Here is a 16,679-nt window from a genome sequence, read left to right as displayed (position 1 = left end):
TGTAGGTACCATGAACTCATTCAGAATGCTCTATGTAAGGTACTATCAATAATATGTTAATAGCTCCTTCCAAAGTTGCTATTTCACCTGGTGCAGAGGCATGTCCTTTAACAAGCAAAATGACACCATGCATATGGGCCATGGAGGTCAACTCTCTTTGCCTTCATAATTCTAATAAAATTGAGTAATAATTCATTCTTACTCAAGGAGCCATAGTCAAAAGTGAGCAATGGTAAATGGGCCCCCTGCATTGGTTCCACCTATTCTAAAGTGTCTACGGTAGAGAACGATTGCAAATAGATAGACCTTCAGCTGCAAAGTGACTGGGGCAAAAACATGATGTGAAAGAACAATTAATTTATGTATATTTCTTGCATAAATAAACTTGGGATTTATCTTTAATGATGTACAATAAATAAAATAAATAAGCCAGTCGACCATGAAGCTCACAGGATGAGTTTAGACCAGTCACCGTCTTTCATCCCAACCTAGCTCACAGGATTGTTGTGATGATAACAAAATAAAGAAGGAAACCCTAGTGTGCTATCTTGACCTCCCAGAAGAAAAGTGGAATGAATAAATAAAATAAGGAAATTATATACCCATTCCATAATTTATGCTATGTACTATAGCACCAGGGTGGGAAAATCAGATAGGGAACCTTTATATAAGTTAGTTATCCTGCCTCCCCCTTTTAGACAGCAAATAATTAACAGGCATAAAGCAGATGGGCTGGTACTGTGATCAAATAGCAGCAATGGACATGTGCAAAGCTGAAGCGGAGAGAACATTCATCTTGGAAGTATTCCTTATTATTACCTATCATTAGGATTATATGAATCTAATAATTTAAAACAAGGCATTAGCCTTGTGTTTGTAAAACCACGGAGTTACCATTAACTCAGACAGAAACTCTGAGAGACTATCCTCAAGAAACAGCCACGGCTTTCTTATTGCTATAACGCTAACCTCCTGAAGCTACCCTTTCTTTTTCCTTGGTGGAATATAATTAAGGTGTTTCAAAATTGAGCACTAAACAGATTAGCACCAAAATATCTCTTTACTAATAGTAACTTAGGTTTCAGAAGGAGGGAGAGGATATATCCAAAAGATACAAAGCTACATTAAAAAAGAAAAGAAAAAAGGCCTAAATCATGACCAGAATGGCTAGAGATTATGGGAACTGTAATCCCATACATGTGTAAGTTTTCAGACTGGGGATGACTGCTCTAAAATAATTATCATTATTACTGATATTGATTCAGAGTTATTTTAAGAACAGAATTTAGAAAAATGTAATAGCAATCTCCTAAACAAAAATCCCCCCCCCCCATTTATGAACATAAATTAAAATATTAAATTAAAAGATGGCAATTGTTTGTCCTATCTTCTTTGGCACACATAGGGTTTTTTCCCCCTTGAATCTCCTTTTCTCCCACTCCTAACTGGGAAAAACAAGTGGAAAACTGCCAGATCTATTCTCATGAGAGCCAATTCCAACAACAAAAATCATAAATATGTGATAGAATAACTTACTTTCAGTTCATTTCAGCTCAGTAATAGATCGGATTTTGCCACTAGACATTGCTTTTCCCTAACTGATTTATATGCAGTTTTATTGCAACAAATGCTCTTTCACAGCCATGACTGCATGCATCCTCCTCTACGAAGGTTTTGATCTCTCAAAGGACTTACTGAGGTACAGTTCTTTTCTAACTTGTCCTCCATGATACCAATTTGACATGGTGTCCTCTGATTCTGGAGCCAATAGTCTGTGGATTCTAGCAGGCTGTTACTGCAAAGGACCTGTTGAAACAGAAACATTTCATAGTCCTTCTTAAAATGAAATCATGAGTCTGAATACAGCATTATTGCATTGGTTATCTACAGGAGGTTTTCAAAGTAATTTTATTTTTACCCTGCAATTTAAAGGTGTTACAGCAAATCAACAGCAGTAAATTTAAAAAATCAGTTAAAACAAATTATGATTTAGTACAGGGGAGGTCAATGGGTGGGATGCACATGGCACCCCCGCACCCTGAGATACTACTAAATTTTGGCTGCAAAATGGCTACATTTCAACAGTGGCATTTTACCCTGTTTTCTGGGGTTTGGAGGTGGTCTTAAAGATGGGATTTTTTTTTACAAGCCTCCCACTCCATTCCCATCCTCCATTCCCATCCCACTCCCCCAACCTAAAATGAGGCCAAAAAAAAATCTGCCATACCACTTCTGATAATATCACAACATCACCAAAAAGCTTCTTGCAGTCCTCCAGGTCAGGACTGCAATCCCCAGGATCCTGAATGTTGCCTACCTCCGATTTAGTGTTATAACTCAATCCAGACTCAGTAAGTTGAAATATGGAGAATCTAAGAATCTTAGGTATATTACTTGTTGTAAAGGCAGTAAGGCCAACTGATAGCATAAATATAACAAGGTCACCTTTAACTTGTCAGCCAGGAGAATCTAAAACTTGATTTCTATAACTTGCAAACCATAGTTTATTTAATTTTGTTCATTGAATAAACCATAATTTATTGACTTGTATAACATGCTAAACCACAAAACATGGTTTACAAACTACCACAGCTGGGGACATAGCATTCACAAAGTCAAAACTGAACCAACTACATTATAGCAAAGCAAAGTGTAGACTCTTAAAGGACATTAAAATGCAGGCAGAGGTAGTTCATGCCTGTGAAGAGCTCTTCAGATAGATGAGAGTTTCATAATATCTACCCTGGGAATATGAATATGAATATGAATATATATATATATATAATCCACACTCAATTGTTACCGATTCTGCGGCAACTGCCTGGACAAATTCCTGCAGTTTCAAGGCAAGGTGCTTCGGAAGTGGTTTGCCATTGCCTCCTTCCTAGAGCAGAGCCCAGCTGGAAAGCGCAGGAGGCGGGGTTTCCATTGGTTCGCACCTTTTTCGGGCATGTGCAACTTCTGCATTACTGGCAACTGATCCCGTCTCCCGTGCAAGCGCCACCAGCATTTTTCCTCCCACCGGGGTGAGAGTACCCATTTCTCTATTCACATAAGTTTTCGAGCTGCTAGGTTGACAGGAGTTGGGGAGGAAGCAGGAGCTCACTCTGCTGTGCGGAGCTGGGCTCGAACCACTGAAGTGTCGACCATTTCTGGCCGGCAACTTTCAGTGTCATTAAGCTGCTGCGCCACCGCGTCCCCGAGGGGAATATTAAGAGAGACATATTCTGAACATATAATGTAGTTGGGTGCATGTACTGATTATGATTTATTAAACCAAGGGCCATGGTTTATTAAACTAAGAACAAGCATCATAACTGTATATTCCCATCTCACCTACCCCTCGTCTCTCACATTGATAACTGGTTACTTTATCTACAGTTTACATCCATGCAAGGGAAACTATAATTTATTATTATTATTATTATTTATGAAATTTATATGCCACCCATCTCCCCCAGAGGGTGACTCTGGCGGCTCACAATTAAAGTTTATTTATGGTTTATTCTATTATGAAGAATGGGATATCACCATCATTCTCATTTCATACTGTAATCTGGAGCTAAGGATGAATCACTCATTCTAGTTTAAATGCAATGGAAAGCCCTAGATTTAACGTAATCTAAGTATAAACTGTGAAACTAACAGGCCTAAAAATTAATGTATGGCTTAATGAAGGCATTGTCAATTATCTGGCCTGGATTAGAAATAAAATGTTCTTCCCAACTTCTATATCACCATCTTGGAGGATACCCCAGCTCATCTTTAATGATAGCCAATGAAGAACATTCTTCTGTTCTTAAACTCCAAACTCTCTCGCTGCCTTGACATTCTTAACATGGTTGTCTCCATGCATCTGAAGGGCTGGTGGTTGGTGAACAATGCCTTAAAGCAAAACCTTTTCCAATTATTGGAATGCCACCTAATAATCTTTTAAAAATGCAGCCTAACATATTACTTGCCTTTCTACTAAAGAGATATTACTATTTACATAGCAATTTTACATAAGAATGGTTTCACCTCCTTTCATTGAGAGGCCTTATTTTTCAAATGCTAATGCTAGTTCAAAATTATAAATAGTCACACTACACATGTTTGCAAATAGTTTTGTAATAAAATGTGTTTATTCTTTATGATTCTAAATGCTGAGCAGGGATGTTCCCTGCAGCCCCCCATTTCAATAGGATGCAAATTGACATGACTGAAACTATGCATCATAGTAATACATTAAAGCTACTAGAAAGTTGAAGAAAAATTCTGATGAAAAATGAACTACAACTGATTGTTCTATAACAATAACTACAAACTGATGAAAAATGAACGATTCATGTAAGGCATATAGACTAAACCACAAGATGCCAATTCTTTCCCTTTAGGGGCTATGCTAGTTAATGGGCCAGAACTTTTTAAATCACATTTACAGCCCTTACATAAATCCCAGATAATATGTAGTAGTATTATATTCATAGTACAATACTATTAGAGCTATTATATCTGGGCTGCAAACTAGATAGCAGTATTACTAGATAGCAGTAAAGAGATCTTGAAAACTCTAATTCTTTTGTGGAAAAGCCAGAGTGTATGTTGTTCCAGCTTTTCACTGACAGTTATGGCCAGTGGGTTTGCAGGAATAGGGCCTTTCAGAAAAAACCAGCAGCAGGTATAAAATCTGTAAGTCATGATATAGAGCTGCCAGATCTGACCTGCAGAAATCTGGATGACTAGTATGTATGTATGTATATATGTATGTATGTATGTATGTATGTATGTATGTAATTTATATAGCCGCCCATCTCACACAAAGTGACTCTGGGTGGACTACCAGATGGCAGGAGAGAGATATTGACAAATCTATCCTATAGTAGGCCCTAGTTTATTCAGAACTCATTGAATTAGTAAATATGCCATTATACTGCTTGCCAAAAAGATGTAGGATGACTTCTATGCACTATATATAAATGAAAAACTGGATCTGCAACAAAAAGTTGTGCTGTGGATTATTCCTCATTGGATACCAGGTAGCCGTGTTATTTCCCCTGCATTCCACTCCCCATTTCATTTTTGTTTTTTTTCCTCCCAAATGTCAGTCTGAAGTCTATGCCAAGTAAGCAAAATGTATTGGCTGCTTTTGGGGGTTCTCCTCTGTGTTTCTGTAAAACTCCTGATGACTCCAGAATACTTCTAATATTTCTCCTGCTGGGACATAAATAGCATCATCTTGCAGACTCAGAGAATCTATAATATATAGAGTATTGGGGGGCTGTTCATATTTTCAGTCAGACATAGAATAAAATGTGATAAATTGATTAGAAAGGCCTTCTGAAAATACCAGTTTATTAACTAGGGAAATCTAGTAGTCAGTGGCAATGCAAAATCTGAAATGACTTAGTTTTTCAGGAGGAGATTAAATGTACAGCTAAATTTAGAGACACATGTATGCATGAAAGCAAAGTACCAATAGAAGCGGATATGTGTAGCTCATGTGAAAGCAAAGTATTTGCAGAAATATATTTTCTAATTTTGTCCAATGTGGAGCCTTACCTAAGAGCCTGTCTCTTTACCTAAAAACAATTTCTCCTTCTAAAAAGAGCTTGTGAGAATTCAGACAATAATATCTTTTTTCAATAACTGGAGATATAATTGAGCTTTTTGGCTGCACAAGTAATAGTTTCATTCCCCATTGTCCCAATGGAAACATATACTGTACATCAGTAAGTTTTAAAATAACTGAGAGCTTCCTGTTTTGTTCAAACTGAGATACTTAAACTGCTTTAGAACTAGCTATTATATTAAACTGTGTTTTAAGAATCTAGCTTGTTGGAGTGCTCCCAATGTGGTTTCTTGGTTTCTAAAGAATTGCTATTAACTGAAGGCTTCTGAAGATGCTTGTTCAACTTAATAAGTTAAAATAGACCATATAAACATAACTTGTTCTTCCATTTTTTCTTTATTCTAACAAAAAGAGTAATTGGGTTCTCAGCATGTATCATTATGGTGTAAAACAGTATTCCCCATGTTGGTGACCTATAGGCAGTTTCTTCTGCAGTGCCAGATGGAAAGTTTGAGAGCTGAACACAAATACATTTGGACGGAAACAACCTATGGAAGACTGATGCATGTCAGTTAAGGGAATAGCAGATAATGATAATAGCACGATCAGTCTGCAATGCACTGAACAGCACTATCAGTTGAATTTTAGGGGTGTAGGAATCGGCTTGGTTTATATGTCTTCATTCAGGTAAATGAAGCTTGTTTAAAACAAACACCCACATAGAAGAAATGTGGGAAACAAAAGCAGTTAGTTATTCATACATGGAAATGAAATGTTGTTATTAGCTAGCTGATTGTGTAGTAGGAGAGTTAAAAACTTAGGCTTCATTGTACTGTAATGGCTTCTGGTGAGAATAATAGCATTTATTTCCAAAGCAGCCTTAGGTAACTTCTCGTATTATTAAAATATGCTTTTATCGGATAAATTATGATACATAATTAAAAAAGAAAAAGAAAAACAAAAGTGCATGCAGAATGAACAGAGAGACACAAAATAAGTTCATCTGGATTTATTCTAAATCTGCAGGTACAAAATTACAGCCTTGGTAGATTTCCCTTCACTTTGTGTGACATTTTTTAAAGATGCATCATCTTCATAATATAACAGTAATTTTAAAAATATGGTTCATCATAATATACTAATAATTAGGACAAAATATCTTACATGTTCAAGTTTATGCTGTAAGAATGGAGTGGTAAAGCAATCACGTTCATGCCGCCTAGGATTATAAAGCTTTAAAAAAAGTACTAAGAAAAAAAATTAGAAGTGGGTCAACCCACTTTTTCTTAACATTCTTAAAATCTCCTAGCCCACCTGATGTAATTTTGGTTTCTCAAATAAAAGGGCATGATCTAAAATTATTCCCCAAAGAGGTATGGCACTGCCGAAGCTTTTGAGAAGCTTTGAATTGGAAGGATCTTAAATTCTTGCAGCCCTCACTAGAATGTCAAACAGCAAAATATTCACAAGTCTGTTGGGGAGAGGGGAGATAAGGTTTAAAAGGTAGTCCTTGACTTACGACCACAATAGGGACCGGAAAATGTGTCATTAAGCGCTGAGGTTGTTAAGCAAGGCATCCTATGACCACACCTGATTTTATGACATTCTTTGTGGTGGTCATTAAATGAATCATGCAGTTCCCTATTGATTTTGCTTGTCGGAAGCTGGCTGGGAAGGTCACAAATGGCAATTATGTGATCCCAAGGTGTTGCAACTGTTGTAAATACATGCTGGTTGCCAAGCACCCAAATTTTGATCATGTGACCATGGGGATGCTGCAATGGTCATAAGTGTGAAGACTGGTTGTAAGTCACTTTTTTCAGCACCATCATAACTTCAAACTGTTGCTAAACGAATGGTCATAAGTCGAGGACTACCTGTATGTTAGCTTGGTGTAGTGGTTAGGGTGTTGGACTAGGATGGGGAGTCTGAGGTTCAAGTCTACCCTTAGCCATAGAAACTTATTGGGTGACTTTGGGGCAGTATGTTTGCTTGTTATAGGGATAAATTGAAGAGAGATCCCAAGCCTTGAGCTTTTGAAGAAAGGTGGGGTATAACAAAAGAACGGAACAGATGTAACAGCAGGAAACACTGCTCTTCCTACGCTTCCACTCCACTAAAACATCCTTGCAGGATGCTGTGTATGTTCTCTGGGCAAATCTTTAATGAATTAATTTGAACTGCCAGCTTGTTTACAGTATACAGTATACAGAAGGACTATATCTTGGATATGTACCACAGTTTTGTTCTTGATTACATGACGACATGGTCCCATCCTGTTCTGAAAGGTCTCAGATAATAAAGGATTTTTCAAAACAAGCCATGTATGGTAGAGCAATTCCTTTGGAATACAGAAAAACAGATAAAATATTTTTGAGACTACATAATTTAATCCTTCCCCAATCAAACAACTTCAAGCACTGCAACATTTGAATTAAACCATCAAAAGCTTGAGCTGTTTTGGTTCAGATCTTCTAAGGAGCCCTGGCTTTCAGTTTTCTTGCCCCCACATTATGATTTTTAACATGACAGAAGAGAAAGAAAATATGCAGGACAGTCATTAGACTTGTTCATGTATTCAGTGCTCAGAATCAGTTCAGACTGGAATTGAGAATTAGCTCGATTCCAACCTGACTGAATTGATTTATATCAACTTGGATCCTTTCTGTGTACATGCATGTGCATTTTAATGGTTCATATTGAATCCAATTCAGACTGAACCAATTGGGGTATCTGAATCAATTGAATTTGATTCTCACATCTCTAGCAATATTATTAACTATATTTATTTGGTTGTGTTTTAATTTAGTTTACATGTAAATTGAAGTCAAATCATGTTTATAATTTTACTGGGCCCATCCTCTTCATTGTTTTGGCCCTGACTACTCTGTGATGTGGCCCTTGATCACCAAAACACTGCAGGGATGCCTTGAACTAAAAAAATGCTGTAATTAAAATCCCATTTTCTTCATCCTCTCAGCAAACCTACATGTAGATATAAGTCATCTCCCCCAGATACAAGACTGAAACTTCATGATTTTTTTCAGATAAAAATTAAATAAAATAAAAATGAATGGCTTAATTCTAATTGACAATGTTTAAAAAGAAAATTCCATATAGACTAATCTGTCCCTATTAAGGTCTGTACTGCCGGTTCTAAATCAGAGAATTGAAACACTGTCTAACAGTGCAGAGACTATAAATTCAGAACAATCACATCATTCTTTAAGATAGTTAAATGACTAATATAGTTAATGTATAATCGGATGCATCCCTATAGAGATTCTCTTCACACATGAGATAACTGCTTATTCTTGCCTGATCATCTTAATTGCAGTGCTTAATTACAGCTCATCAGAAAGAGATGGCAGAGAACATACAAAACAAGATGAGACTTTGGGGGCTTGTTCCATGCATTTTCTTATGTGCTATGAGTTTCTGTTCATGTCAGGAATAACTGAACAAAAATAAAGCAAATTAAAGGGAATGCTTAAATTATTCTCTGCTTGGGCCAGCCCGCTGCAAACAACAAACCTACATTTCAAAAATCAATTACATTAACATAATGTGGGGGATCAGGAGATGGACTCTGATGGCTTATGAACAGGTCTCAATGATGTTTTCCATATTAACTCATCTTATAATAACAATCTTGAATTATTTGAGTTTATTATCAGTATGGAAGTGAATCATACTTTGGTGGAACAGAATATGCCTTACAGACTGCACAGACAGTAAAAAAATCTGCAGTTAAAAATTTAGGCCATCTTTTGACCTGACAGCCAAGTATGGTGAGAAATTAGGCCAGGTCTACATAACTATGACAGTGTGGCCAAGACCAACTTCCTCCTCTATTAAGTATACAGACACAGTCTTCCTTCTGTCTCCCCCACCCTTCTTTCTCATTCACATTTTCTCTTTATACTCCCCACATGTTCAAATCATGTACCGTATACTCGCATTACTGCCCAGCAATGGGAGAAATTCAAATGAAAACAATGCACAGAAATTACTCTCCCCATGTGTCTTTCTCTTTAGCAGTACTACATTCTGATGAGTCCACAAAATTGGGTATCAGTTCTGTGATTTCCCGTGACCTCAAAATTGGGTATCAATGGATAGGAATTTGGAGGCATTTGCAATGTTCTGAAACCAATGATCACTCTGGGCCACATTTTCTTATCTGCTCCCTAGATGTATAAAAGTTTTCCACAGTGAAATGGGGAGTATATGTAACATACTGTATAAACAAGAATCTTAGCTATGCCTCTCATTGCAAGATATAATGTATACGGTTCCTTTATAAGATAATGCATCAATTTTTCAGGGGTATAGTTCCATTGAAAGTTCCACTTTTGAAACCTACGTAAATGCAGAATAAGCCAAATTTCTTCAGAATCCTGGTTTAAGCTTTAACAAGCAAATGTACTACTGTACACCTTTCAACTGCTTTTAACTGGTTTCTCCTACAAGCAGAATCAGCAAAACAAACTAAGCTTTCTTTATCCATGGATTTCTTACTATTTTATTCAAATCAGGATCCCTGCCTTATCCACTCAAAACATTATCAAGCCAGGGACCTTGTTTCTGATAAAATAGTTAACAATTATGGGCAAAGTTGCATGTCAAGTTGATTAGCTTTTCTAGTTAGCATATGAGAGAATCTGGGCAAAATATACCCATACCCCTTGATAAATCAAAACTGTAAGAAGTCTGAACTTGGGCAGTCAATGCTTGTTAGCTCTCAGTTGAATATTGATGTTTAGGAAAATTATATGTATGTAATACTTGCCTGTTTAGACATAAGTAGGTCGGGGACCTGGGACCAAGAAAACACAAGTTGGATTCCTCCTTGAAAAGATTTTCCAGTCACTTCTAAAACTGACTGCCAAATCAGTCAGTATGTAAAGGTAGCACATTGTCATTTAATCCTTGCAGGCAATTTCAGTGCTGTGATGCATTTATATTTGGATTGGAATATTCCACCCCAAAACTGCATCTATCATCAGAATTGGAAACTGCTTCAGGCTTATTTACAAGAGGTTAATTTGATTGATGTTTAGCATAAACTTCATTCTCACACCAGGAACTGTATATATATTTCTTATACTCATAGAATGTGTTCCAGATTAGATTATTTCTTCATTTCCCCTTCACTACAGTACTGGAATATGTTTTAGGCTCTTCTATTCATCCTGTTGTCATATCTGATCATTCCTAAAAGCTTCAATTCAAAAATGTCAAGTTATGCTATGAAGCTGGTATTTTAATACCTCCCTGTTATAAGACGATGGCTTCTCAAGTTATGTTAGACAACTAACTTTACAATTTTTTGAAGGTAATTGTGAGTCACTCTCTATACAGATTGTATGGGATACTTAAAAGACCTGTATGTAAAATTATGTTATTGTTTATGCCTATGTTATAGAAGGAAGGAAGAAAAAAATATTTTGCATGAACAGCTGGAAAATTTGGTTAAAGAATGCTTGCTGGAATACACAAAAAATCCTATGGAGCAGGCTTATGATGCATTTATTTTAGCCAAGTTACAGTTGGTTGATTCTTACTCTGATAAGATTGAATTCTCACTGAGTAGATTAAAATAAAAATATTGGAAGTCAAGTGAAAGAGCTGGCAAATTGTTAGCACATCATTTGAAGCAACAGAATCAACAGAGCTTAAATTCTGAAATAAATACTGACATTGAGCAGACCCTCTTAGATTTAGAAGTCATTAATAATCAGGGTTTTTTTAATAAGTCATATATATACTGGATGTGCAGAGGGATCAATATGATGCTGATCAATATCATAAAAGATTCTTGCTACAGTTTAATTACTAAGCCACAATGATATAAACATGATGGCATATTCATTGTGACATCATCATACAAATGTCACAGTCATATACCTGCATGACATCTGCCACAAGTACCTAAGTTGTGTTAGGTGTTTGGTGATACATCATGATTCATCTATTGCTATTTTTGCCTCTTTTCCCCCTGAAGATACCAATGGTAGGAGACAGGAAGGTTAAAATCTCTTCTCTATGAAATTATATTAGGATGGCACAGCTGATTTGTATTAGAGATGGATCACAAGGATAAGACTGGTCCACTTGGAAAAGAGATGATTGAACTGCTGAACCAAACAAAGACAGCTTCTGATTTGTAGTATTACTTTGAAGTATAAACATTCATTTACTTAAAAGCTTGAGGGATTTTTCTTATAAAAATAATATAACAAAGTCGGTTAATTACCTGAACTGAAAGCAACAGAACAATAATACAGCCAACAGGAGGATTTTCCGTAGAATATAGTTAGAACAGACCATCTGGTGTCCTGGACCAATGCCCATCAGTCTATGCAATTTGATTAATGGCCAAATAATATGAAAAACCTCAGATTTTCTACTCCTAATATTTCTCCCTTCCAAAGAGGGAGGTCAGTGGATAAAGGAGGAAGGCTACTAAGACTGCTCTTAGTAGTATCCTCCATGAGATAGTGATGGTGCCTGTGCCATTAGAACAATGGTAGAAATGCAAAACAGGAGCATAGCAGAGGAGAAATGCTCTATAATTGATTATGCCAGTCCTGTACCTGACATAGTTTATTTCCCAGTGACCAACCACATAAATACAGGAATCTCACAAACATGGACAAGAGGGTGACTGCCCTTCTCCACTGTTGCTCCTAGCTGGTACTGAATGTATGCAGCCTGTGATTCTGAATACAGTACAACCATTAAACCTAGCAGCTACTGATAACCCAAACTCCCTTAAATTTTTCCAGTCCCCTTTTAAAACAGCTGAAATCAGTGGCCATCATATCTGTTGGCTTCAACTGTGCATTGTGTAAGTAAGTGTAGCTCTCCCCTCTGCCACTGCCATTGGATTGCTGTGCCTAATGCATTACAATTAGAATCACAGAATCATCAAATCATAGAATAACAATATTGGAAGGAACCTTGGAGGTCTTCCAGTCCAACCCACTGCCCAGTGTAGGAATCCTCATACCATTCTGGACAAATGGCTCTCCAATCTTTTCTTGAAAACTTCTAGTGATGGAGCTTCCACAACTTCTGGAGGCAGGTTGTTCCACTGCTTTTAAATGTTTGATTCTGTGCCAACTAGTTAGTGTTGATTCTTAGTGACCACACTGATAGACTTTCTCCAGGATGATATACCACATAGATAGACAATGTACTTTAATACAGATGTTAAATCCAGGCATAATAAACTCAAGACCTATTTCATTAAAATGCATGCATTGCTTTCACTGACGAAAAAGAATGAATGAAAGTGTTTGGGCTACTGAAACACAGGGAAAAGTTTGAGCACCTGTTTTGACCTAGTAGGCAAAGAGGAAAGCCTCATCATTTCAGAAAGCAGCTCACGGGCTCTCAAAGTGTGGGTAAGCAAATATTCTAAATTCTGATAGAAGATGGTAATAGAGTCCTGATCCTTAAAGGGAACTGCATGAATCATAATTAAATTCATTGTAAACTCACTTAGCTATTAGCTGTTAAGAAATGACAAAGGGATTCAGCCAAAAGTTCCTAGGGCACAGAGAGCAGTACACATTGTTTTTCAGGACTGAGAAGCTACGTTCCAGAAAATAGGAAGATCCAATCCAATGTCCTATAAGTTAATTTAAATTTAATTAAAATAATAACACTTTTTTTTTCTTTTAAAGTTTGGCAGTGACTCCTGGATGGATGAGCCCTGTGGACCACACTTAAATCTTTCTGGGGTTCATTGGGGTTCTGGAGTTTCATTTTGGACAGTTCTGGTTCAGTGGTTCCAGGACCAGATATCATTCAAAACTCACTTCTTAATACTATATTTGGATCCAGCTCTTTCTGTCCTTCCTTATTTCATTCCAGAAATTCCAGTAGTGCGAAATTTGTACCCATTGTCCCAAGCACTGCTGTGTCTGAGTGGCTCATTGTTATAAGCCACTGTTTCTATAGGCTAAGAAGTATCATAAAATCAGGTTTGTCCATAAAAACTGAACAAATTTGTTTTTAGAATATGTAACCATTTTTCAGCGTATGGTTGATCAACTGAATACATCCAGATATTAATATTTTTCCTCATTTATTTGTTTGCTTAGTGTGCACTTCAAATACTATTGAAATAATAGGTAAACAGCATATCTGAGTTGCTGACTAAAACAACTTCAAAAAGGGATTACCTTCTTACATGCTGTGACTGAACTTCCGACACTGTTATCTGTGCCACTGTGGTGTGAGACTTCATACATCAGGGGACATTCAAAGTTGCTGAAGAGAAAATGAAGAAAGAAATTCAGTGACATTGGCACAAATAAATCAGCCTGGTTTCATGATCCTTTTTATCTCTTCCCATTCTAGTTCCTGCAGTTTTTTCTGGCTCAGAGCATCATACTATTAGTTATGGGATTAGCTATTAGTTATATTTTTTCAGCATTAGAACCATGTTCTGAAATAGCAGCCTGGTTGCCTTTTAGAAAACCAGAATACAGAATTAAGTTGGATATAGCATCTGTCCACCTTCAGCAACACACTAAAATATTCTCTTCTCCATCAAACAAGCAATTCCAGGGTTCCAAATTATATAGTGGTTATATTCATTCACTATGCCAGCAGGCAAAAAATTGCACACTAAATCTTATACTAAGTCATCTGTTTCATACCCAAGAAAAGAGGTAAATTATAGCCATTCAAGGCAAAGAATACAATGGGAATGATTGAATTTAGGAAGCAAAGCAGGCCATTTCTATCAGCACAGACATGGAACAGTTAATTGGTTGAAGAATGGGGCTCAAAGAAATTATCTGAGAATTTCATTAGACAATTCATTAACTCATACTAGTCTTAAATGCTGCTGCTCAACTGAATTAGTGTAATGGGAAGTCATGAGGCAAAGTCCTTTACATAAATTCAGCTTTGACACAAGGGTTAACTCTTATGGCTGTATGAATGTATTTGCCAAGAATTGTCATTCTGATCACCAAAAAAAGGGGGGGGGCTTAACTCTTTCTTCTAGTCAGAAGGCAGGGTTTTAGCCCTCTTACTGTCTCATGAATACCTTCCCTTAAGTTACATGATTGTCTGTATAGAAACTTAACTTTCCTGCATATTTTGCTGTAACAACACTTGTAATAGGCAAAACCCCAAAACAAAACATGGGATCAGAAGAACAGAACATGACAGTGTAACTCAATGAAATTGCTCATATCTTAATCCTTGGGCTGGCTGCTTGAACTCTCTCTTAATGAACTCTCACTCTTAGAATGATGCAACTGTCAAGTCCATCTTCCAATTATCAGGGTGATAAGTCCAACTATCATTCTCAAGTCATTAGAGATGGAGCTATAAAAGTTCACTAGTATTTCCTTTTTAGTTGTTCCTGTCCAATATCCAGGCAGCAATCTCTCTCTGATGGTTGTTTTATCTGGATCTGCCCTGATGATTTAAGTGGACTTTGTTGTAACATTGTCAGTTTACACCAACTGGTCACACTTGATTTGATAGTTCTTTCAAGGCCAGCAATATAAGTCTTAGCTGGCTGAATAGCAGCGCTGCTTCATGATGAAACCATGTTTGGCTGGCATCTATGGTAGTCAGATCCCTGACTGGCTTTTTAAGTGACATTCCTCATGCCAAGTTGGTTGGGACTAGTCAACAATGCAAATATTGGATTCTCTTTCTTGGCATTATTACAAACAAGAGAATTTGACTGGAAATCTGATATGGAAGCAGAAGAAGCAGTCAGCGTAGTGATCTGGAGTGGAAGTGGGCCCACTGGACAGAATCCAGTGCTGCAATCATCATATCATGTAGTCATGCCAATTTCATAAAGATCAGCCTTCTGGAAGCTAGCAAGGCTTCCACGTTTTTTTGAAGCTTGATGTACATTCTAGGACAGTAACTTCTATCAGTGTTGATGCTCATGTGCAAAATCTGCTTGGATGGTGTTAGCATGCTGTTTGATAAAGTCATGACAGTGAGGTATTAGGTTGAGACTATTCACTATTTTTCCCAAAGAGGGCACTCTGATAAGTAATTTGTCAGGTAGCCAGGAACATGGAAACCTTGTGTTCTCAGATGGCCTGTAAGAGCCATCATCACTTTAGTGAATATTCCGGATGCTAATATAAGTCTAAGAAGAAGTGCTTTGAACTGAATCTGATCACTCCTATATACCAATCTGATGGGAGATTCTGCCTGGGATGTGCAAGTGGGCCTCTAACAAATCAACTGAGGCTAAAAAGCTACCTTGTTTACTCTAATGTCTCCATTCTAAACATTCAGTGCCTGATGAATTTGTTTAACTCTCAAGGTTCAGAGGAGGCTTCCAGGATGGAGCTAATGAAAAACCACCATTTTTTCTACAAAGCAGAGCATAAATCTGAAGGGATGAGATTTTCCTCCATGAGATAGGTAGAAGTCTTAAATGCTGCCTTCTAATTAGAAGAGGTGGTGTTAACTGAATTTTCATAAGACCAGCATCCAACAGTTATAATCTGGGTATATACATGTGCTGCATGTCCTGGACTTGCAGCATATGCTAGATCAGCAGGTAGAGGCTGTGGCCAGGGGAATCTTTGCCCACTGTCAGCTGGTGCACATACTTGGGACATGAAGACCTGATTACAGTGGCTCATGCCCTCATCACCACCAGATTAGACCACCGCGACACACTTTACATGAGGTTTCCTTTGAAGGCCACTTGGAAGCTTCAGTTGGTGCAAAACCAGTGGCTCAGGTCCTCATGGCTGTTTGATGATGGGCAGACAGCATACCTGCTTTGCAGGCTGTAGAGTGATTTTCAATTGGCTTCTGGTACAATTTAAAGTACTGGTTTTAACTTATAAAGCCCTTCATGGCTTGGTTCCAGGTTACCTGCATTATTATACACACAAAGATGGAAAGACTCTAAAACAGTGTTGTCCAAACTTGGCCACTTTAAGATGAGTGGACTTCAACTCCCAGAATTCCCCAGCCAGCCATGCTGGCTGGGGAATTCTGGGAGTTGAAGTCCACTCATCTTAAAGTGGCCAAGTTTGGACAACACCGCTCTAAAATACCCACAATGGAGGAATGGTTGTGAAGATGACAGAATTTGCAGAGATGGCAAAATTGA

General features: G+C 37.4%; 1 protein-coding gene across 1 annotated transcript in view; it reads right to left on the bottom strand.

Moving 5' to 3' along the window:
- The window catches only part of SPHKAP (SPHK1 interactor, AKAP domain containing), a 61,532-nt gene extending 47,705 nt beyond the window's left edge, over positions 1 to 13,827 (bottom strand). Inside the window, exons 1-2 of the mRNA XM_088132211.1 lie at positions 13,747 to 13,827; positions 1,696 to 1,806 (exon numbers count right to left, since the gene is read on the bottom strand). Of these exons, the coding sequence (XP_087988337.1) occupies positions 1,696 to 1,806; positions 13,747 to 13,815 (180 nt within the window). The 5' untranslated portion in view covers positions 13,816 to 13,827. The remainder of the gene's footprint in view (positions 1 to 1,695; positions 1,807 to 13,746) is intronic.
- Positions 13,828 to 16,679: the final 2,852 nt, after the last annotated feature.

The sequence above is a fragment of the Python bivittatus genome, unplaced genomic scaffold, assembly GCF_059951505.1.
Source record: "Python bivittatus isolate LINGU-HERP-01145 unplaced genomic scaffold, Pbiv_v1 ctg000980_np1212, whole genome shotgun sequence".
In the NCBI taxonomy this organism is placed as follows: domain Eukaryota; kingdom Metazoa; phylum Chordata; class Lepidosauria; order Squamata; family Pythonidae; genus Python; species Python bivittatus.
Note: the sequence above shows the minus strand (reverse complement) of the source record. Positions and strands in the feature narration are given on the sequence as shown.